The sequence below is a fragment of the Columba livia genome, chromosome 2 (genome assembly GCF_036013475.1).
Source record: "Columba livia isolate bColLiv1 breed racing homer chromosome 2, bColLiv1.pat.W.v2, whole genome shotgun sequence".
In the NCBI taxonomy this organism is placed as follows: domain Eukaryota; kingdom Metazoa; phylum Chordata; class Aves; order Columbiformes; family Columbidae; genus Columba; species Columba livia.
In genome coordinates, this window is record NC_088603.1 from 17,834,583 (window position 1) to 17,856,860 (window position 22,278).

General features: G+C 37.3%; 1 protein-coding gene across 1 annotated transcript in view; it reads left to right on the forward strand.

Annotated features, from left to right (window-relative positions):
* ODAD2 (outer dynein arm docking complex subunit 2) overlaps positions 1–21,851 on the forward strand; it is an 86,508-nt gene extending 64,657 nt beyond the window's left edge. Inside the window, 1 exon segment of the mRNA XM_065050675.1 lies at positions 21,390–21,851. Within this exon segment, the coding sequence (XP_064906747.1) occupies positions 21,390–21,503 (114 nt within the window). The 3' untranslated portion in view covers positions 21,504–21,851.
* The last annotated feature ends 427 nt before the right edge of the window (positions 21,852–22,278 follow it).

The window sequence follows — 22,278 nt, forward strand, 5'->3', positions numbered from 1 at the left end:
TGACATAATAAGCATAAATGGAGCTGTTATTAAATCTTTATTCCTTTAAGTCTTTAAAAAATCCTTAACACAAGGCAAATTGATAAAATGGGTAAGTGAAAACAGTAGGACTCTGGAAAAGTTCCCGGCTGTTATGTACAAGTGCGTAACATGCAGGTATAGAACTGGAACCACAATATGCATGAATCATTGGGAATCAGGACTGCAGGACATATTGCAAAATGCATTTGCCTTTCAACTAGGAGATAGGCAGAGAGAATCCAATAGTGTTGAAGTTAACACAGCTCAGAGATCCATGTTAATAAACTCTGAAAAATCTAGACCTTAGTCTGTTCTCTCTAGGCCATAAGGTGACAGAAGTCTGTGAGGGGTCATCAGAGCTGGCTTTCTCTAACTATCCTGGGCTTTCTTGCTTGTATAGCTTTGGTAGCATGGAAATCAGTGTCAGACAGTTTGCTTTATTCTAGTATTATGCCTGCAGTATAGGCATATCCATTTTTTAAAAAGGGCGTAGTTTGGTTTTGCCCCTGTTTGTCAGGGCGTCGCATTCTCCCACTCACAAGAGGACAATATCTATGGTCATCTAGAGTTTCTAACCCTAAATAAAGCTTGTTTTAATTAGCAGATATCTTGCTGTGATGTTTCCAACCACTTTCTAATGCTTTTATGTTGTGTCATACCTGGAATAGCAAATCAACAAAGCAAAGTGAAGCAACAAATAGGCCTTTTTAGAGGATATATCAGACCAGTGAAACATAGTGGTTCTTACCCAGTGAGGATGGCCATATAACAAGTGAAGCATGGTGGGAAGTCTGTGAAAATGTGTTGGACCCATCACAGTTTCTCCAGATGTGCTAGTCCAAGTGCTTTTGTTCGGTGTTGCCATAGCTGAGCAGATCATGAAGCAAATCAACACGTGCACCATGACAGCTCAGGACACAGCTGGCCAGTGCACCAGTGCTTATGAGCTGGGCTCCTGTACCATCAAGAATCAGTGACGGGAGTTTCAGAAAGACTAAAGAGGCATTTCCAGAGGGCAAGGAAAGTGAGTGGAGGAGGTTTAGTTGCTCAAATGTGAGAGTCACAACAATGCTGAATCCTTCATGTTGTTATATACAGATTTTTTCAAGACCGATCACATTTTGGAAAACTTGTCTGGGTTCCTTTGATATTTTTTCATCCTTTTACCAGATACCTGGTGTCTCAGTAATCATACCCAGTTGGATTCATGTCACAGCTGCTGTAGTTCTGACTAGGTTACGATACATGTGTAATCCCAGGTGTTCTTCAACACATGTTCATGTGCTGCGTTCAAATACATGGAAATTCTGATGCTTCAGGGAAACATTTACTCTGAATGAATGACACAGTTGCTGAGTACTTGAACAGTCAGTCAGAGACTTTCTCAAAGCATCAGATTTTCTGACCATTCACTACACAATGTGTATATACATGTTTCTGTTCAGAAACCCAGGAATAAAAATATATAGGGCAAGTAATTTCATCCAGATTCTCATATTTCACATTTTGCCACTGCTACAAATAGTATTTGCTAATCACAAAACAACAGGTATTTGCATACAGTTGTGAGAGCAAACCAGTGTTTCAAGTTTTCACCTATTTGTAAATGCACCCAAAATATGTTCAGTTTTCTCAAGCAAGACTATGTGACCAAAAGGTTGGGAAATGCTGGCATACGTCTGCTGCCACATGAAACTCTGAGCAAACAAACAGCATCATTCTGGAGGAAGTTTAGAAAGGCAGTTTATGAAGTTTTTCTTTTATGTTCAGTTCCATGCTCAATGTTCTTATGACTGGGAATGGAACAATGGTTATGACCTGTGACAGATGAATCAATGCTTTATTTCTACCAAACACCAGAAAATATTTCCACTTTATGAAGTAAAAATTCATGGCTGTGCTGGAAAAGACATTCGTATTTTCAAAGACCCAGTAATGACACATGGGACACTAGAAAGCAGGGGAAATTTTTAGACATCGGACTAAGGAACAGGCATCGACCTGAATTTAACACTGGTGACAGCTGTCCACAAACCAAGGGAGAGGGAAATCCAGTGGAGGATTGGCAGTTTATAGCCAAGATAAGCAGGACTGCCAGGCAAAGTTCTCCATACTGGGAGTCTGTCACAATTAGAGGGAAGAGAAACAGGAACATTCACAGACAACTGGAGGCATACAACCATCACCACATTCTTCATGGAAATGGAAAAAAGTCTCACTTAAAATGTAGCTCTTGCAAAGGGACAAAGATGGCTACTTGTAGCTGACGGTTGCTAGAACCTTAGACAATCAAGCTCATTCATTAAAAGATCTTCAACTGTCCACTAAAGAATACAGGTTTTTTAATAAGGATGCTCTTTTAAGATTTATTGTAGAAAGAATGTTCTGTAAGGCACAGGCAGATGAGGAAGTGTAGATACTTTAGTACTGAAAAGAGGAGTCTAAACATGTTTTAAATGAAGAATTCAAGTCGTCTGAAGATCCTGAAAGAATAGTCAAATTATTATCCTAGAGACCACGTCATGGTATCAAATTAATACAATGCTTCTGTATGTTACAGTCACACTTTTTCTTGGTTAAGTTGGCAAGCTGTAGATTGGGACATGCGTCTGAAGTGAGTGAGTGAGGGTGGTGATGTGTGTAGGAACTTAGGAAATTACTCATGTGTTCTAAAAGAACTTCGGGTATGAACAGATGTAAAGCGGAACACAGGAGGTTCCACTTAAATATGAGAAGAAACTTCTTCACAGTGGGGGTAACAGAGCACTGGAACAGGCTGTCCAGGGATGTTGTGGAGTCTCCTACTCTGGAGACATTCAAACCTGCCTGGACACCTTCATGTGTAGCCTCATCTAGGTGTTCCTGCTCCAGCATGGGGATTGGACTAGATGATCTTTTGAGGCCCATTCCAATCCCTGACATTCTGTCATTCAAAGTATATACAAGTGGAAAACATGTAACTGGTTATTCCTGGCCATTCTTTGCAAATGAAGAAGATAAAAGGTGATCTGTTGTGGAAGTTAGTTTCCGCTGTTGTGGAAGTTAATTTTTGACATTGTAAGTGATATAAAGGATTTTTTTCTGTGGAATATTGTTATTATTTCTCTGTAAAGAAGGCGTAGGAAATTTGAATGGCCTCATCACCTACCGAGTTGAGGCCAGTCTTTTATGATGAGGCTAATAAGACCTCTGAGGAGATTATTGAAGTAATGAAAAAAAAGGAGAATAAGAACCCAAAATCAGGCTGTAGAAGAACAAAATTAATCAAAGTCATCATTCATCACAGCTTTAAATGTTTACATTGTGAACATACCCATCTGAAATAATCACCCAGATTCTTATAATAGTCAAGGAAGAGAAATAGATTCTTTACTGTGCATCATTTCTACTAGTTTAGACATTCATGCAAAGATAAGGCACCTCTAGTCTCCTTTGGCTATAATGAGAGCGCAGGTTCAAAGTTCAGATCTGCACATCTGCACCGTAGGTATCTATGTTTAATGGGGTGAATCCCATCCTAAGGCAGTGGAGGACTTGTTTAAACAACTATACAGTCCCATTCATTAATAGAGAGAAATGACAGAATTCTGAATAATAGTGCAATAAGGAAGAACAATTAAATAATTTGTTCTCTTCCTAGGAAAATACAGATGAGATGCATTTATATGCTATGATGGTGATAAACTCTATCTTCCCAGCAGTAACTGAAGCACACTTTGAACCTGATCTAATAAAGCCAGATGTTTTAAATTAGTGGATTTAACTAACTTGAATCCAGGGATTTTGACAAAGATCTTTGGAGTATTAAGGGTGGATTCCTTTCATCTAACTTCAGCCACTTTTAGGTATGGAGTAGTCTAAATTAAGACACCTTCTGTAGTCAATGGAAAGAGAGAGAGGCACCTGCAGTCTTGTGCTAGCTGAAAATAGATGCCTGAGATATCTGGAAGGAGTAGACTTATGAAAATGCCTAGTTTTCCTCACTGAGTATAGAAAGGACCTAGGTGGTTAGCTCAGACTGAACAGCTAGCTTTCAGACAGCTGAATTTTAATTAATATCCTCCTGAATGTTGATTTTCAACAAGTCTTGCAGCACAGGAGAACTTGCAGGGCTGGAAGAAAGGTAGTGTGCCAACATTTAAAAAGCCTAAATAAGATGATAGTCCTGTAAACTGGACACTATTCTCATGTTAAATAATAATAGGTACATACATTATAATACTAGAATGGATCATCTTATTGATCTAGTCTGACTAGCCTTACTTATACAAACCAGAGTCATTGCTTCAATTTACTTCTGTTTGGAAGAGAGTACATATTTTAGAAAAACACTGACTCTTTACTTAAAAAATTCCAGCGATGGAAAATCCCCTAGAGTCATCATAACTTGTTCCAGTAGTTAAATACCTTCCCCATAAAAACATTTGCACCTTATTTGTAGCCTAAGGTTTGTCTAGCTTTATCTTATGCAGTTACATGTATGATACTGTTGCTTGCTAAACAAAAAAGCCCTATATAACTTCTGTTCTCATATACATTCTTACTGAATAAGATCAAATTGCTTGTCACATTGTCATCTTTTTAATTTGCTAAGCAAGTGTAATCTCTGATGGAATTTCTATCTTTTTAATTCTTTAATTATATTTCTGTGTCAGTCCTGAATTTTTTATTTTGAACTTTCCTTTTGGACTGAATTTCAACATACTTCAGAGCAGAATTCAGTATTCCAGTAATATCTGTATGAATACTTAGAACAGGTAAAATAACTTCCTGTTTCTATGTAAGCTCTGTTTGAACATCAGAGATTTTCATTATTCTCTTTGCCCACAGTATTGGCCTCAGAGTTCACATTTGGCCAATTTTCTACTTCGATTTCCATGTCTTTATGGAAACTGTTCCCCAGATTAGACCTTTGCTTACCATAATGCTGACCTTCATGCACAGGAGTAAAAATTAGGTAATATTGTTAATGTAAATCACCAGTGAATTTAGACCTTGTGATAGAAGTTGATTTTTTTTTTTTTTCAGGAGATTAAATCAGATTTGAATTGTTGTCAATACACTTTATGAATGTCAGATGAGTTAGCTTTCATTTTTGTTAAAAGCAGCCACAAAATACATTCTAGTATTTTATTGTTTTAGAATGGAAAATTTTAAGAGACCAACACACTGACTCTTCTTGTAATGCCTTTAAAACAAAATATTGCCTTTCAACAATGGACGATTCCAGGTCTGGCAGAGATATGATTCATTAGAACACTGACAGAGTTCACTGGCTGAGAAAGTGGTAAATGCTTTTGAATTATGTAGACAGAAATGGATTATGGTCTGTGAAAAGAATACCAGTGGCTTTGATTGTAAAGTATGAAGCTAAAAAAAATGGCTGTTCAGCTTGCCAATGAAATTCTAAATTTGCAAGTACCTGATCAGATGGTACATAAATATTCTAAAACATTTAGGGAAATCTTCTCAGTGACATAATTTCCAGTATCTAATATGAGGATCTCTTGATATTTTGACTTAAAGTTTGTGCTTGAATTCCAAACCAATTAAACAATAATGGTAAAGGCATTATTTTTTTCCATTTATTCATTTATTTATGTGTACTGTGGTGATGCTTAAAGCCATTGACCACAGATAAGTACTTCACTTTGTTAGGCAGTGATATATACCTACATAAGAAGACAACTCTAGAAAACTTTCAGTTTAAATGTAGCACGTAACAAGGTGGAGGGGAACAAGCAGGAATGGAGTTGTAGAAAAAATCTATAAAAAACATTTGTTTTGATCATATTTGATAGTTCAAGCAAACCAAGGTACAATCACTACTAATTCATAGCTGCAACTCAATTATCGTATGTAAAACATAAATACTGTGAGCTTTTTGAGAAAAACAGGGAAACAGGAGCGCTGGAGAACAGCCAGTCACCCAGACTGAGGCACTTACACCATATGGGAACCATAACTGGTGCTGCTGGCAGCTCTTTCCATGTGTGTGTCTGTGCTGAAGTCTACATGAAGTCACAGTAAATCAGCCTCTGCTGAGCTCTGCATTGTGCTGAACTGCTTTTGTTATCCAAACAAGTTTATTTAAAGATAGTATTGCTGTGCTGCACTATAAGCAGGTCTTTTCTCCTCTTCTTATTCCATTGTACATACAGAACTAATTATTGTTGGGTTAGAGGAGCCATTATTGGGGCTTTTTTATTGGGTTGGCTTTGGTTTGGGTTTTGTTTGGGGGGAAGGCAAGGAAGGTGTAACAGCTATAATGTATTTTCTGAATTCTGTGATGAATTAATAAAAGGTATTTGTGTTTTTTAAGTTCTGTTCTTGCTGGTAGAAAGGGTAATCACATGTAGGTTCTTCTGTTCTCTTGTAATAATCTAAGATACAAACCCAGTTGGTTTAACCATGATTTATGAAAGTTACTGTGAAATGTAGATTTAATATTTGGAGAATTCTTTTATGCTTCATTATAATGACTGTGTTGAAAAATACATTTTATGTATTTTATTGTGCAGAGCTTCCAGAATATTGGTTTTCTTTTGCTAAAGTCATAAAACCCTACAAGAAATTTTGGCTAACAATTTTATGTGAAAAGACTTTCATAAGACCATCTTTCTGAAATAAATAGATGTGAATTACAAAATATGGAAGACAATTAGTAATTTCTACTGAAAACATTTGAAACCCAACTTTTTGCCACAAACCATATATATCTGAAGCTTAGAAAATGAAATGCAAAAGCACTGGCACCTATTTCTATAGGAGTATTTGGTTATGGGGTTGGTTGTTGGTTGTTGGGGGGGCCTTTGGTGAGAACATTGAATACAGAATATAGAGTTTTATGTTATTAAGTGAGATTTGAGGTAAGATCTTTCTAAATCAATCCAAAATATTTCATATAATATCTATGCAAAAATATTATCGGGGTACAATAGTGTGTATTTGCATATTTACATACTCATATGTTTGTCTTAAGTTTAGAAGAACCAACTTTTTAACTGTCATGCTTGGCTCTATTCAGGCTCCACAGCTCAGTCCGGAGATGCAGCGTGTTTGGCACGTAATCCAAGCTGATGCCTGTTGCTTTTCATAAATTAGTTGTTACAATTCTTGGACATCAAGAGAGAGGGCACTAGATGGCAAAATTTCCGCATGTTTGTTGGCTACAGAAAGTCTGCCCAGTCCCTTCACCCACAAATGTATTGACTGCATCACACTTAAAAATTTCAGATATAAGGCTCCATAAACTAAGTCAAATACTGCCATATTTTCTTTAGTTTCAGAAGGATTAATGAAAATTGACAGTGTTGCACCACTGCAATTTCTGTTGTGTTAGCAACTGCCAGGTGTGAATATTTTCTTTACAGTTTCAGCTGCAGGAGGCAGAAACCAGTGAGCCTTTACCTTCATAATAAGCAGAACTTCACCATTCATAAAGTAGGGTACTTACATGTAAGACATTTTGCTTTTGCACCATTGCCAAAGGTAATGAAGTTTGGCTTCCGTGCAGACCAAACCTCAAACTTCAGATTATTTTTCAAAATTTCACATTATTAAAGTTTATGATACGTAGCAAGTCTTCTGTTAAAATCTGGCTGATCCCGGATGGGAACAACCAGCAGCCTAAGGGACATCAGCTTATCTTTGCCCAAACTCTGTGCTTCAGGAGACCTCTGATTTAGTAACATTTGGATAACAAACCTAGAGGCTGGCATAAAGCTCCTCTTGGCACATTCTAGACATCTTTTAGTCTTATAAAAAGAAGCTTGTCCCACTAAGCTGTAGGTTTGTTGGAGCTGTTTAACAGTAGCTGTGCCCTGCAGCTCTTTTAGTGATAAATGAGCCGCTTCAAATAAGTGCAATTGCAGCCAACTGTGCAGAAGGAATCATTAAAAAAATTTAAATCGGCATTTTTTTAAGCTTAAAAATGAACAAACAAAATATGTTAAACCAAAATATATGTTGCTGCTTTTAATGGAAAAGATTTCTCCTGGCTAAGTCTGCCAGCTTCAATAGGTGTGCCAAAAAGCCAAGGAATCTGGCAGAGTTCATAGATAGCAGTTCCATCTTTAATCTATATTTCTTTTCTGTATTTATCTTGCTTTAGAAAATGCAGAGAATGTCTTTTCCTTCCGACTTGGCACTATTTCCAAACCACAGAAATACACAGAGCAGCTTCTTGCAATTGTTTAGCTCCCCGCACCAGTCTTATCCTTGTGACTATGCGAAATGTTTCTTTCTAATTTGGCAATAATAAGAAAGAAGAAAATGAAAATAGTTTCCTGTTTATTGAATAATATCTTAGCTAAATAGTCAGATATTAAAATTAGTTTTCTTAATTGAGAGACGCTGGGCTTGATGTACAAGGGCGGAATGCTAGGTAATGAGTTTTGGCATTCAGCTGATCAAAAATAGTTTCCTTGTATTTAAGGAGCTGTTCAAGGAAGCTGAACATAAGAAATCTGAAGAACAATATACAGGCGGATATATATATATATATGTGTATATATATATATGTGTGTATATATATATATATATATATATACATATGTATACACACACATACATGTGTAAGTAGAGGCTGAATTGTCACTCAGGAATCCTTAATGTACCAAACGATGCATTAATTGTTGACATCTATGAAGCCTTTTTTTTCCTTCTTCCTATAGAATCAATCACTTGGTTCGAATTGGCTTCAGGCCCCAGTCATTGCCATCTCTTCTGTGTCACCATTTCAAAGAGCACTCTGGTATCTTTTAAGTACTATGGCATATCTTATTGCTGTTACTTTCAAGGTAAAGATCCTAAGGAAAAGTCCATTTGCAATGTATAGATTATGGGATGAGCTCCAGTGTTCCTGGTCAGTGTTCTGTACTTTGGCATAAAGTGCAAAGAGCTGGCGAGGCTGCTGGGCACATGAGGCTGCTCAGAGTTCTGTCCTGACTTGAGTGAGGGCAGGGTCAGGTTACGAATTGCTGATGCAATTATGATTATATAATAATTAATGGTATATAAAAGCTAAAATATGTCTCCTCCTAGATTAAGAGTGAAAGTCCATACAATTTCATTTTATTGGAAATGTAATTTTATTTAATTTTGCATTTATCTCCAAGTATGCTAATTGGCTGTATTTGCATTGGCTGCTAATCAGTGCAGGATTTCTTGCCAAAGTTCATTATAATTTTTAATCTCTGGAAGTTTCAAAGAAAAAAAATGTTGAAGTAAGAGAATATTAACCAATAACTTTATTACCGAAGGAATCTGATACACTGCAAATTACATGTTACCTTTGAATCTGAAGAATCTGAAAAACTAGATAGAAAGTGACTTTAGGTTGTATCTAGTCTACTCATTCATTTGTGTTGAAGATAAAAATAAACTCTCCACGACATGGGATTGAGAAAGCAGGCACTCATAGAGTTGCTTCCGTACTGCCATACACGTATGGCAATTCCAAATACTGGACTCAGGCTAAGTTACATAGTTTAGGGCTCTGTGGCAATACAGAGGGGTCAAAAATCTCCAGAAGGTATTTAGAACACCTAAAATCAGAATTGCCCTCTGGAGGTCCTGTCTTTCACCAGGTCTTGGATACTGTCTACCTTGATGACAGGTGTGTGTGATTAATTTGCTGTTTTTCTCTCTGTACATTGCATCTGTGCAATCTGCATAAATCCAACAGTCATTAGACTGGATTAGCTCCTTCACAGAATTCCAAAGAGAGATAATTGCTGGACTCCAGAGCCATTGTAAGCTAATGGAGTATGTATATATCTAAAGAAGGTCTGTCATTCTTTGGTACTGTCTTTGCTGGACATTCACTGTATAGAGAATATTTTGTTAGTCTTTTGCTTCTCAGTGCATTTTATCTTTTCATCAGTTGTATAGTCTATTCATGTGCAGTAATCCTGTTGCTATTTGGAAGTGCTGAATTGATCAGGCTTGGATTTTAAGAAAGCCCTCAGAACTCTCCACCAAAAGCTCTTAAAGAAGTTAAACTGCCATGTGATGAGAAGGCAAAGTCCTAGCAAGGATAAATAATTGGTAAAAATCAGGAATAAAAGTGTAGGAATTCGGATCAAGTTTTGCAGCCAAGGGACCTTGCTGTTCAGTATTTCATAGATGATAGTGGGAAGGGTGGCGAATGGTGAGGTTGCAAACTTTGCTGACAATAATGTTCTTCATGGTTGTAGAGACAAAAGCCAATTTCAAACTGCAGTTCACAATGCTGAGCCATGGAGGTCGGATCTCCTGTGCAAATACATCACAGCTCAGTGCAAAGGTTGTACCTTTCATTAAATCATTGGATTTAAAACACTGGGCAGTATTGCACACTACACGTGCAGCAGATACAAAGGGACTGCCAGCAACAAATTTGTTAGAACTGGAGAGATGTCCATATGTTTGGGCAAGGCAATAGTCCTTGCAAACAATTTGGACAGAAAAATATTCAGTGTAACATATTGAAAATATTGTATGTTACACACATATTGTTATAATTAGGTGTCAGTGTGCCCCAAGTATGTCCAACATGCTGTTAATTGTGTTGTTGTGCTAGCATTAGTGTTGTGAAATAATATTTTGGGTAGCTAGTTAATCAGCCTTTCTAACCATTTCATCCTACCTGAGATATAAGGGAAACACTGTACCAAGTTCAGAGTATTAATCATGATTCTATTTTACCTGTTGCAGTGGTAGCATTCAGCTAGAAGGCCCACATGAATTTTTTCTTTCTATTTTAAAGCATAGAGTTGTGTGATTTTAGGATATCAATTTTCACAACTTCACCTGCATGCTTTAACCAGCTCTCGCAGAGCCTTTATACATGGGCTACAATCTCCACTTGGTCAAGCACAACTATATTTTCATGAAACTAAAAAAGCCCAGGCAAATGAATAAGCCAAAAACATCCACACAACCTGAAGCTTGGAATTAAAGTTGAGCAATTACTCAATTAAAAAAAAAGATAAGGAACAGACTTCTGCTTTAATTGGAGGAAAGTTTTAAAGTTAACTTCTATTAGTTAATCTTTCATTCCCTACTTTATAGTTACATCTTTAGAGAAGGAAGGAAGCAGATCAAGGCCTCTGGTATTTGCTGGCTGACATGCGCAAGTGAGGCAGGCAGGTATTGTTGCTTCCTCGCAGGCTATAAAGTGTTTTTAAAAATCTCTGGTCTCATAAAGCTTCCACAATCCCACTCACGGAGTTTGTAGCCAAAGTGAGTCCTTGAGTGGTTTTGGGGAGATGTTTTGCTTCTTTTTTAAAAAATATCTAACTCCACTCTAGACAACTATGTGCAAATACAAAGGCTTTCATTAAAGATGACCTGAATGGAGCAATTATTCAAGACACCCCTTATGTTTTAATCACCAAAGAACCAAAGTGTTTATCTGTCACAATAAGTGTGCATGGTAACGTTTTTCCACTACACCCACCTAAGGAAAGCACACAAACTTCCAGCACTAGTATATATATTTTATGACCCCCATATGAGACTCTGTTCATAAAGCAATGCTAAAGTGACTCAGAAATTTGGGTTGATTATAGGAAGTTGACTTCTCTGTATAAAATAATGTATTCCTTTTGTTTTCTCTGATAACAGAAAAAGAGGCAGTTTGAAAATCTTGAAAAGTATCTTCCACTTTATGTTCATAATTACTTTTTTTTCTTTCCTGATACCATACATTTAAATCTATAGATATGAATTAATATGTGAACTATACACAGATGTTTGCCCATGAACAGCCCCAGCTCATTTCTTGCTCCATCACATTCAGAGTTTTGTATTCGTAAGAATAAAGCTGAGCTGTGTTCATAGTATCTATACATTTATTTATACTGTGTTCTAATTTAACATTTTCTAGTACATTTACTAGTCTAAAACCAGATTGTAAGATGAACAATACCACTCATGTTCTAATTTGTGTAAATGTATGCACTGTTGTCACCCACACATCTGAAAACATGAGATTGTAGATCAGTCTTCTTGCATGCCACAAAAAAAAAAGCTTTGAAATACCCTGGCTTGTGATTTGAAATAAATGCTGTTGTATGGATCTACAGTGAGAACATCCTGCTATTATCCCCAGACTTTGATATGTAAGGTTTACTAGCAAAAACACCCCACTGTTTTTGATTATAATGATCATATATAGGCGGAGAGACAGATACTTAGAGCATTGGACCTAAAGCTATATTAAGTTTAGAGATCAAGATCAGTACTTGGAATTGAATACCGAGAGAGTTTGAAGTCAGTTCACGCATACCAGTAGATCTAACGTACTTTTAAAATACTAGTACAGAAAGATTTTGTATCCTGTTCTCGGATAAGATGCAACTTGAGATAAACATTGCAAAATCTGTCACTAGTCTTGAAACTGTGGTGTCTCTTTGCTGGAGTTCAATGTTGTCTTCAAAGACAGGCTAGTGGCAGTGCATTTCAGGGATACAGACAAACCAGAGAACAAAAAAGAGCACCATGTTTTCAAAGTATTGCTGAGAAGTCAGGCAGAACCCTTCAGTATGTGAGTGTTAAGGGACAGCTTATACCTCCTTTTTTTCCTCTGACTTGCTGCTGATAGTTTATTTGCATCTCTCCTTCTTAACTTTCATATGATCTTCATATGACTGCTAGAGATAGACAAACAGATAAAATGATAGTACACTTATTGATAGTAATGTTTATGAATTTGGAAAAACAATTAGCAATTCTTTCTCAATTTCATATTCCTCGGTAACATTTGGGAAGGAAAGGCAAGGTAGAAGTCATGCTCTTGTAAAAATGGAAAAGAAGCGAAGGGTGAAAAAGCAGGTAAGTATGGAAAGGGAGCAGGTAATACAAGGAAGAAAGATTGATCTGGCTGGCACCAATATCAGGGAAGGACAGTCCCCAACATGTTACTGAGACAAGCTAAATTATGAAAGGAACCTCTGTGACGTAAGTTTACTGTTTTGAATATCCATTACATGTAGTAAGTAAGCAGGCTCCTGTTTTAATAAAATTAATTTCCAGTGAATTGAAAAAAGCTTTTTTAAAATGTCACTCTGTTGAGATTACAAAAAAGTTCTTTATTCTCTCTGTTCCACTGAAAGCCTTTTATATGTTAATCTTCTTTTGAAAACTACAATGAAATAAAAATAAAATCGAGAAAGTGGTTCAAATAAAAATATGCTGTAAGACCCTGGGCTTCATCACTTCTGGATTATCAGATCTGCCTATTGCTTTTTGTGGGATGAATTTCGTATCCCATAAGACTCTTTGTACGTTGGAATGTTCATGATGATTGAATTCCTTCTTAATATTGCACCAAACATCTTACAGCTGAATGTAGATTCAAACTGTCTGCCTTTAAGGAGTCCAACTGGTTACATATAATCGTACCTTTTAAACAAGGGTTAGAAATAATTTTTATTACTAGTTTTATTTAGTTACATTACCTTTGCATGGTATGTTTATATTTAGTTAGATTTGCATCTGAAATTTTTTAAATTATCCATCTGAAGTCCTATAGGTAACAACCTGATATGAGAAAGCCTGTAAAATTAGTGTATTTTAAAGTGGCCTGAGAGTTTACAGTTTTTAAACTATTTTACACTTCACCACTTAGCATTTTGTTCACTTTCTCCTTGTCACTGATATTCAGAGTTCTCTGCCCATCTATTATGTCTTTGCACAGAAGGGTGGCATCCTTCTCTAAACAATTATATGCTTATAGACAATTAATACAGATGAGGTGGAGAGAGAGCTGTGGAGTTTATTCATATTTTGTAAATACATAAAAACTTGCAAGTATGTGTGTGTACTTCACAGTGTGTACTGTATTGTAATTCCATTTAGGCTTTCAGATTGTATGTGTTTCCCCAAGGTAATGCCATGCAACATTTAAGCTTATTGGAGAATATGAGAATTATATTCTTATTTTGTATTTTATTAGTGTGTGATCAAGAGGATTTCTTTTCAAGAGTGATATGCCATAGTTGTAGGCACAATTCAGATGTGTTGGAGAAATGTGGTCCTTTACCCAAATACCTTTCAGTTTAGTTCTAATACAAGAGGTGACTAAGCAAAATAAATAGACAAAAAGGGGAAGATAGCAGGTAGGAAAAAACAAAAAAATGAAGCTGTACCCAGGAGGGTACAGCTTCAAATCTATCATGGCATAAAATCAGTTGAAGTTCACTAGAGCTGTATATTCTAAAGAAGTGGTAAACATCCCATGGTAAGGTACCAGTGATCATATGTTCATGATGCTTTACTGAATCTATCAAGCCCTGCTCTTCTTTCTCCCCTGTTTCCCAGCATTTTGTGTAATTCAGCTAACCAGTAGCTGTTTTACCCCAGGCAGCCACATAAGAAAAAGTAACAAAAAGTAACTTGCTGGGGACAAGTCACCTGTCCTGAGACAGGTAAGATGGTTTAATATCTGGAAGTGCACCACAAATTGAGACAAGTTTGTTCTCATCCTAACCAGTCCTGCACCTGTTTGTGGAACATGCCCAGGTTTGCCTGGCCCTGTGCTCTGTCACTGGCATTCTGAGGGAGGAAGGGGGAGATGAGAAAGGAGAGCTCCTGGCCAGCCTGCTGACCATCACTGTGTTCAGGGGTACCTTAGCCCAAGCTGCATCCTTTGGACCTCCTCATTCCCCCAAAAGGAAAGGAAATAAGGGAAGGAAATAAGGGAAGGAAATAGGGAAGGGAAGGGAAGGGAAGGGAAGGGAAGGGAAGGGAAGGGAAGGGAAGGGAAGGGAAGGGAAGGGAAGGGAAGGGAAGGGAAGGGAAGGGAAGGGAAGGGAAGGGAAGGGAAGGGGCCAGGTGCAATCTTCCTAGGATTTCTCCCACCTCACAGCAAGTGACACAATGGGGTCTGCCCTGCTCAGGTTCCGCCTCTACTGAATTTGTTGGTACTGGATTTTGTATGTCTGCTAGCTCAGAGTGTTCCCTGACAGACCGGACTTTATGTCTGAAATCTATTCTCTTTGTGCCACCTGAGAAAAACAAAATTAACAGAGAACACCCCAGAACTTACAGGAGCATCTTCTTCTTAGGAGGCTGTGCCTGGTACATACTGTCTTACCTTTTCACTCTACTGAAAGAGGAAATCAGGAAATTGGCCTGAATTTTAGTTTAGAAACAGTGACTTAGCCTAACCTTCATTATGCTTTGATTGCGGAGTATTTTTTATTATTTATAGTTTAATTTTATGAGAAGCATTTTCATAGGAATATTTATAACATAAGACTGAAACTTGGTGCTTTAATATTTTCCAGTGATCAATATGGTGTTGAAAGTTAGCAAAATGCTGGCTGGATCTAGACTGATACTTTCTTGGATAAGCTTCTACCATATGCTTTTATTTAAAGCATTTTTTTTTGTTGTTTTAGGTTAGATTTATAAAAAGCGTGTGAAAAATGTCTTTCTTGGAAAAGAAGTGTTACGCAATTAGAAGATCACAGTACTAGAAATTTAGCATCCTTCAGGAAATGTTGCATGTAAAAGAAGTCAGATACTAAATCCAAATTTTAAAAAATGACAAGTCCTACCACCAGCTGGAAATGCTATGTCAATCTACAAGATGTTGTATTTAAGTAAATGTCTTTAGATCCAGGAATTTTAAGCTCTATGTGAACTCTTACTAGCTTCCCAGTATAGATATGAATCTTGTTGAAGGATTTTGTCCATATTTCCTTCTCATTAGAAAAAATCAAATAAAATTTCTTTTACAGGGCAGAAAACTTAAAGAAGCCAGGAAAACAAAAAAGGCATTCTTTTTTATAGTTATTCTTTATTCATTATTTGCTTTGATGTTCACAGGACTCCAGAGTGTTGAATAGGCTGATCTTTTATCTTTTTTGTATTGGAACCTCTTTCCAGCAGCATTGTTCTGCCTCTCCACTGTTCTGGAAAAACTTGCTGTAGACACATCATGGGACTAACCCCTTATTTAAAGATTAATACATGCAAAACTCCATTCTTTCTGAAGTCATCACTCCCTATTTTTCCCACTTTCTGCCTCTGAGTCTGGAAGCTGCAGTGACTGTGACTAAAGCAAAGTGAGTAGTTGTAAATTACTGTAACCAGCACATGGAGCATCACTATCATCTGAGATTTTGTCATATTCAGGGTTTGTTGGTACAAAACTTGTCTACACTTTTTCTGCTTTCAAATCCCCTTGCATTACTTCTTCTGTAGAAGTGAAAAATTCTATAAAGACATCTTCCTAGAAAAGAGCATTACTAGCCCACTTTAATTACAGTCTTACTCATCCAGGGATCCATACCCATTTTGAAATGACACTTTCACAAGCTCTTATTTTGATGCTTGTCTTATCTTGTTGGAAATAAAAGGTTTTCAATTGCTTATTTTGTAATGGTAAAGGTACTATGTGTGCAATTGAAAACATGTCATGCGCTTTCAGACAGGGGAAGGTAGCATCGGTCCTGATGCACGACTATGCAAGCAAATATTATGGCTTATCCCCTTACCTAAAAGACTTTCCATTTTTGTTGCACCTTCGGTATGCCAGAGAGTGTAAGACCCGACAATGAGAATTTGAAAGTGTGTCTACAGAGCAACACTTTGTCCTTCCAGTCCAGGGTACCACAGACTGGTCAGCTTCTCACTGATGTCTGGGGAAGTTACAGAGGGAGTCCTCTTGGAACACATATTTTGGGCACAAGAAGAAGATGACTTGGAACAGTGAACTTAGTTTTACCAAAGGTCAACCTGATTGCCCTCTATGCGTCTAAGTTTGTAGGTGAGAGGAGAGCAGTGCATGTCGTTTACCTTGACTTTAGCAAGGTTTCTGTTTCCCACAGCATAGTTCTGTCCAAGTTACAATGTGTTGTAATCTAGATGGGTGAACAACCAAATGGATTAAAACTGGTTGGATGATCGAGCTCAGAGGGTGGTAGTTGGTGGGTTGTGCTCTACCTGGAGGCTGGTGACAAAGGGAGTGCTGAAGGGCTCTCTCAGTTGGGACCTGTCCCATTTAACATGTTTGTCAGTGATCTTGGGAAGGCAATGGACTTAGTTTGCAATGAGACCAAATTGCCAGCTGAGGCAGGGGGGACAGTTTCGATACAGTCAAGGGAAGGGCCACCGCTCAGAGGGGCTGGGCAGGGCTGGAACAGGCCAGCAGGAACGTTGTGAAGTTCAGCAAGGACAAACACAAAGTTTTACTGAAAAGGGTATGGAGATTTTGGTAGACAGCATGCAGAACATTAGCCAGCAATGTATCTTGACAGCAAAGAAGGCACAATACTGGGCTGTATGAGCAGGAGCACCGCCAGAAGGTTGAGGAAAGTGATTGTTCCCCTTAGTACTTAGACCACACCCGGAAAACTGCACCCAGCTTTGGCCTCCAGTATGGGAAAGGCGTGGACAAACCATACTAGGTTCAGCAGAGGACCACCAGGATGGTCAAGAGCTGGAGCACTTGCCATATGAAGAGAAACTAAGGAAACTGGGCTTTTTCAACCTGGAGAAGAGAAAGCTTCAAGCAGACTTAATAGCAGCCTTCGACTACCTACAAGGATGTCGGTCATCAAAAAGATGGAGCTAGGCTTTTCACAGTGATGCACAGCAAGAGGATGAGACAACAGGCATAAACTGAAACAAGAGTAACTGAATGCAGGGAAAACCTGCAGTCAAACACTGCAATAGGTTGCCCAAAGGGATTGTGCCACCTTCGTACTTGGAGGTTTTCAAGGTCAGACTGGATAAAACTCTGAGCAACCTGGTCTAACCTTGTAGCTGACCCTGCTTTGAGCATGACATTGGACTAGAGAGCTCCTGAGATCCCTTCCATTCTGAATTATTCTATGACTATGCAATCCTAATATAGTATCACAATTCTGTGCTATTTTAAAGCTGGGATATTAATAGCAAAATCTTCTTAATTGTTCTGAATATTCAAATGATTTGGCTGTGCATTGCTCTTGCTTTTGGAACCCAGAAATGCTGCATATGCTCTGTACGTTCTCCAAACAGCTTGTATTTGTGCTTATTTGCTGGTATGACGTGCTAACTGTGCAAAAAATTTTGGACTCTCGCCTTAGAATATAGGTACCTGCCAACAGAAAATGAAGGCTACATAGTGCCGCAAGTGCTCTCTCTGTCTATGGAAAGTGCCTCTTACGTGCCAGAAAGAAGCATTTATACCACATGCTTTTTTTACTGCTTCTCACATCTGTTAACATTTACATGTGTCAGAAAACAATACCTGAACAGTAAAGGGAAGGGATACATGAAGTTCAAGGGCATTGCATCAAGAGAAAGGTCATGTTATATTGTACTGGTGCACTGGAATTTAAAAAAAAAAATTCTTGGACTTGTCAAATATATCTAATATGTGGGTATAGTCTGTGTATACTCTCTATGAATACATTTCCATACCTGAATTGGATGACCCCAAATTGCCAGTAAATTGAAATGAACCTATGAAAGTGTCAAGGAGTAGCGGTCAGGAAGTCAAAGAATTATAACTTTCTTGGTATATACAAAAAAGAATAAAATTTTGTTTCATTTAAGTCAGGATCTATATAAAAATCTTCAAAGTTAGATTCCTAAATATGGAATTACCTACTTATATTGAAATATTTTGCATTTTCAATAATCTTCTCTTCAACTGCCTTTTTGTTAGCACGAAAGGAGTAGGTTAACTGACAAATGCTGCTGTGTATCCTCAGTCCTCAGGGGCAGCTACTGTATTAGACTGTTTCCAAGTATATTTCTTTGAAGTAGTACTGTGAAAACCCTGAGACATAGTGTAGTATGGGATTTTGTATGACATGGCAGTTCTTACAGATGTTACCACTGTAGGAGAACAACAAATTAAAGAAGAACTGATCCTTGATTCTCCAAACTCAGAAGGAAAAAAAATCAGTATTTAGTACCTTTATAAAAATTGCTATTTGCATTGGTTGCATTCGTACCACTAATTCTTTAGACATCCTTCTGTGTACTTCTAAACTATATTCTGTAGCGGGCTGTTCTTTGATACCTAACCATGATGTTCCAACATGCACCTCCAATAAAGAGCACAGTTTCCCTCCCCACTACTATTGTCATTGCTTAATATTGAGCTCTGCATGGAAAGTGACAGAAAAATACCTGTTTTCCTAAGTTTTCTGAGCATAGAAGTGTTGGCTAAAATAAATAAATAACCTTGAATTGAGTCCTACCTAACATGTAGTCATAAAGAAGGCAAAGGTCTATGTTTGCTGTAGTCCTAGTAGATGATTTATCTCCAAAACATTGGTTTTGTGATGAACTTCTGCTCTTACAAACTGGTAACAAGTCTTATGCTGAAATTATTCTGAAAGTTTGAGTTCCACATTTGCTATGCTGAGAAAGCCCTCCACTAGGTCTGTGAAGATGCAGTGAATAATCACATAAAGCATATAGTTTCTTTGCCTCTCAATTGGAAACATGGCTTTACCAAAACCACCATATGAATGGTATGTACATACATATTTTGGGGTTTGAGTCAGGGATGTGAAGGATCTAGACAAGTTTTCCTCTGTAAGTTATAGAAGAAAGTTGTGAGGCATCCAAAGAAACATTTCAAGTTGGTGAGAAATCCGCTGGTGGAAGTTAGCAAGGAAGAAGGATCTTCATCCAGTCATAATTCTTAGGGGAAAAAAAGAAAAGTGTCTGTTAGGACTTGCACTCTGGCCTTTGTGCTTTGCCACGCAGCTTTGTCACCACACAGAGTTGATCTTGCTGCCAGTTGAGGTCAGTGGAGAAACTTCCACTGACTTCTCTGGTTGCCACTCCTGGCTCAACATTTGCAAGCAAATAAGAATATAAAGCTCTCTCATATCCTTTCTTCTCATGTTTAACTCTGGCTTATCCCTTTAGGTGTGTTCACACTTCCAGAATCTTATCTAGCTATTTGTACATAGACATCTGATGATGTTAACGGAAGTTATAGGAAGAATTGCTGGGAAAAGTTATTATTGATGCTTAATTCACATACTACTTCTTTTGACATGATTCAGGCTCATCACAGGCACCCTTAAGTTAGATGTAGGGGTCAAAGGGTGAAAGGTGACTGGCAAGATGCTTGTTTTGTACATTTGGCTAACACAAATACTTCCTCAAGTATAAAATGCTTTGATCTCTATAAGCAAATGCCATATGTGTGCAGCTGTGGCCCATGCCTCACGATCGCTGGAAGGTTAGAAAAAGGTAGCATACGAATTTGATGTCTGCATTCAATTTATGCTTTTATATTTAGCAGTTCATAATTTTGTGTAATATTTTAGCTGTATGAAAAATATGCACTGGAGTTGAGTGATAACAGATTTCTCTGTGGTTTTGAGTCCATATTGTTTGGGTGAACACAGAATCCTAAGTATTGCAGACTGAAAATAGAGGTTTTAATTAGAGCTGTCTGAGCTTCAAAATACCTGAACGCACATTAAGCTTGGCAGATTTTCAGAAATCTGAGGATTGTGTGGAGCTGATTTAAGCTAAGCAAGAGTCTTCTGTTTTCCACCATATATTGTATTTGCAGTTGCATCACTGACTTGCAACACGCTGAGGAAGTGAGATCCAAACCCATTATTAATGGTTTTCTAATATGTAAAAACGTTTTATCATGAAGGCCTGTCTTAGGTCATACTTGTGTTGAACAGCACCTTACCCAAGGGAATTTCCACTGAAAAAATTGAATGACTTCCAGAGTAAAGGATCTAATCCATATGACTAAGAAGCTGAATCAGCTCCAAAAGTTTGTCGTCTTTTTGAGCTTTTGTTTTTTTACTTTTACATGCAAATGTTTAAGAATTATATGCCCAGATCTGTATCCCTCAAGCAGTTTAACGAGAGTGGATTGCTCCGACAATAAAGAAACCTGCTGCAGTCAATGGGACACGAGGGTCCGTTCACATGGATCCAGTTTCATGATCAAGGCCAAAAAAAAAAAGTATGGCTTTGTTTATTAAATGTCTTGAACATGTACAAACACACTAGTATACCTGGGGGAAACCATTATTGCAGTTAAAGCATATGCAATTTCTACCTACAAGAAAAAATCCAAGTGACAACCAACAGACAGGCGTGATACAATAAACAGAAAATCAGATGCAAAAATATCAAATTACAGGTAAAAATATGTTAAAATATAAAGTGTTATGCTCTATGTGTATGTTAATACATATAGGTATACAAAAGTATACATATATAGGTATGCATACATAAATAATACAGTGTTGTTAACGTGATTTTTAGTATTTTATTTATTATATGTGTGAGTAAATCCATGCAATTGTTCTAGATGATGATTTGAATATTATTTAAACAATAGCATCCTTATTTGTTTTGCTTATGCTGTTTCTCTTCTGTGTTTCCGCTAGCTCTTGCTGGCCATGGTGGGCTCCACAGACGAAACTCTGCAGGAGGCAGCAGCTGGTTGCATAGCAAACATTCGCAGATTGGCTCTTGCAACAGAAAAAGCAAAGTATGGCTGATGCTTCCGCAGCTTTTACCAACACACTTGTTTTGCAATACAGCTACATTTAAATATATGATTACTCCTTCTAGCATCTGTATTCCATAGCAGAGCTCATTCATATGAGGATAACTTGATAACAAAAATAAATCCGTGGAAAATTATGTTTGTTTTTACATTATTGGTTTGTCACACCTCGTAAGACACCTAGTTTTGTGTGTGTTTTAGTATTATATCTTTCAAAAGACTAGCAGTTAAGATATGTTGAAGACTTTTTCTACAATTAATATGCTTGTACTTGAAATTCATTGTAGAAATAAATGGTTTTGCATACCTATGACATTGCAATAAATTTTCCTTCACTGTGTGTGGTTGTGCAGTGATTTGTGAATTTCTTGAACAATTCCCTTCATGCTAAACTTGTCCAATCATCCTGTCATTATGTTTTTGCCTGTTTGATCACTTGCAATTCACAGGAGACGACAAAATACAGATACATCAATCGCACATCTGGTGTTACATGAGGACTGAAAACAGCTGTAGCAGTAGACATCACTCCAAATTTCCTGTTTCTACCAACATCAAACAAAATAGTGCTTAATTTTATAAGTAGCTGGTGACATGTGTTTTAATTAACATGTGTTTAAATAAAATTAAAATTTACTAGCTGTAAATAAAAAGCAGAGAATTACTTTTACATTTATACAGTATCTTATTGTGGTATTTTGGTTTTAAATTGAGGACAGCATTGTATTGATGTAGTTACTTTATTTTTCTGCATAAAAGTATATTCA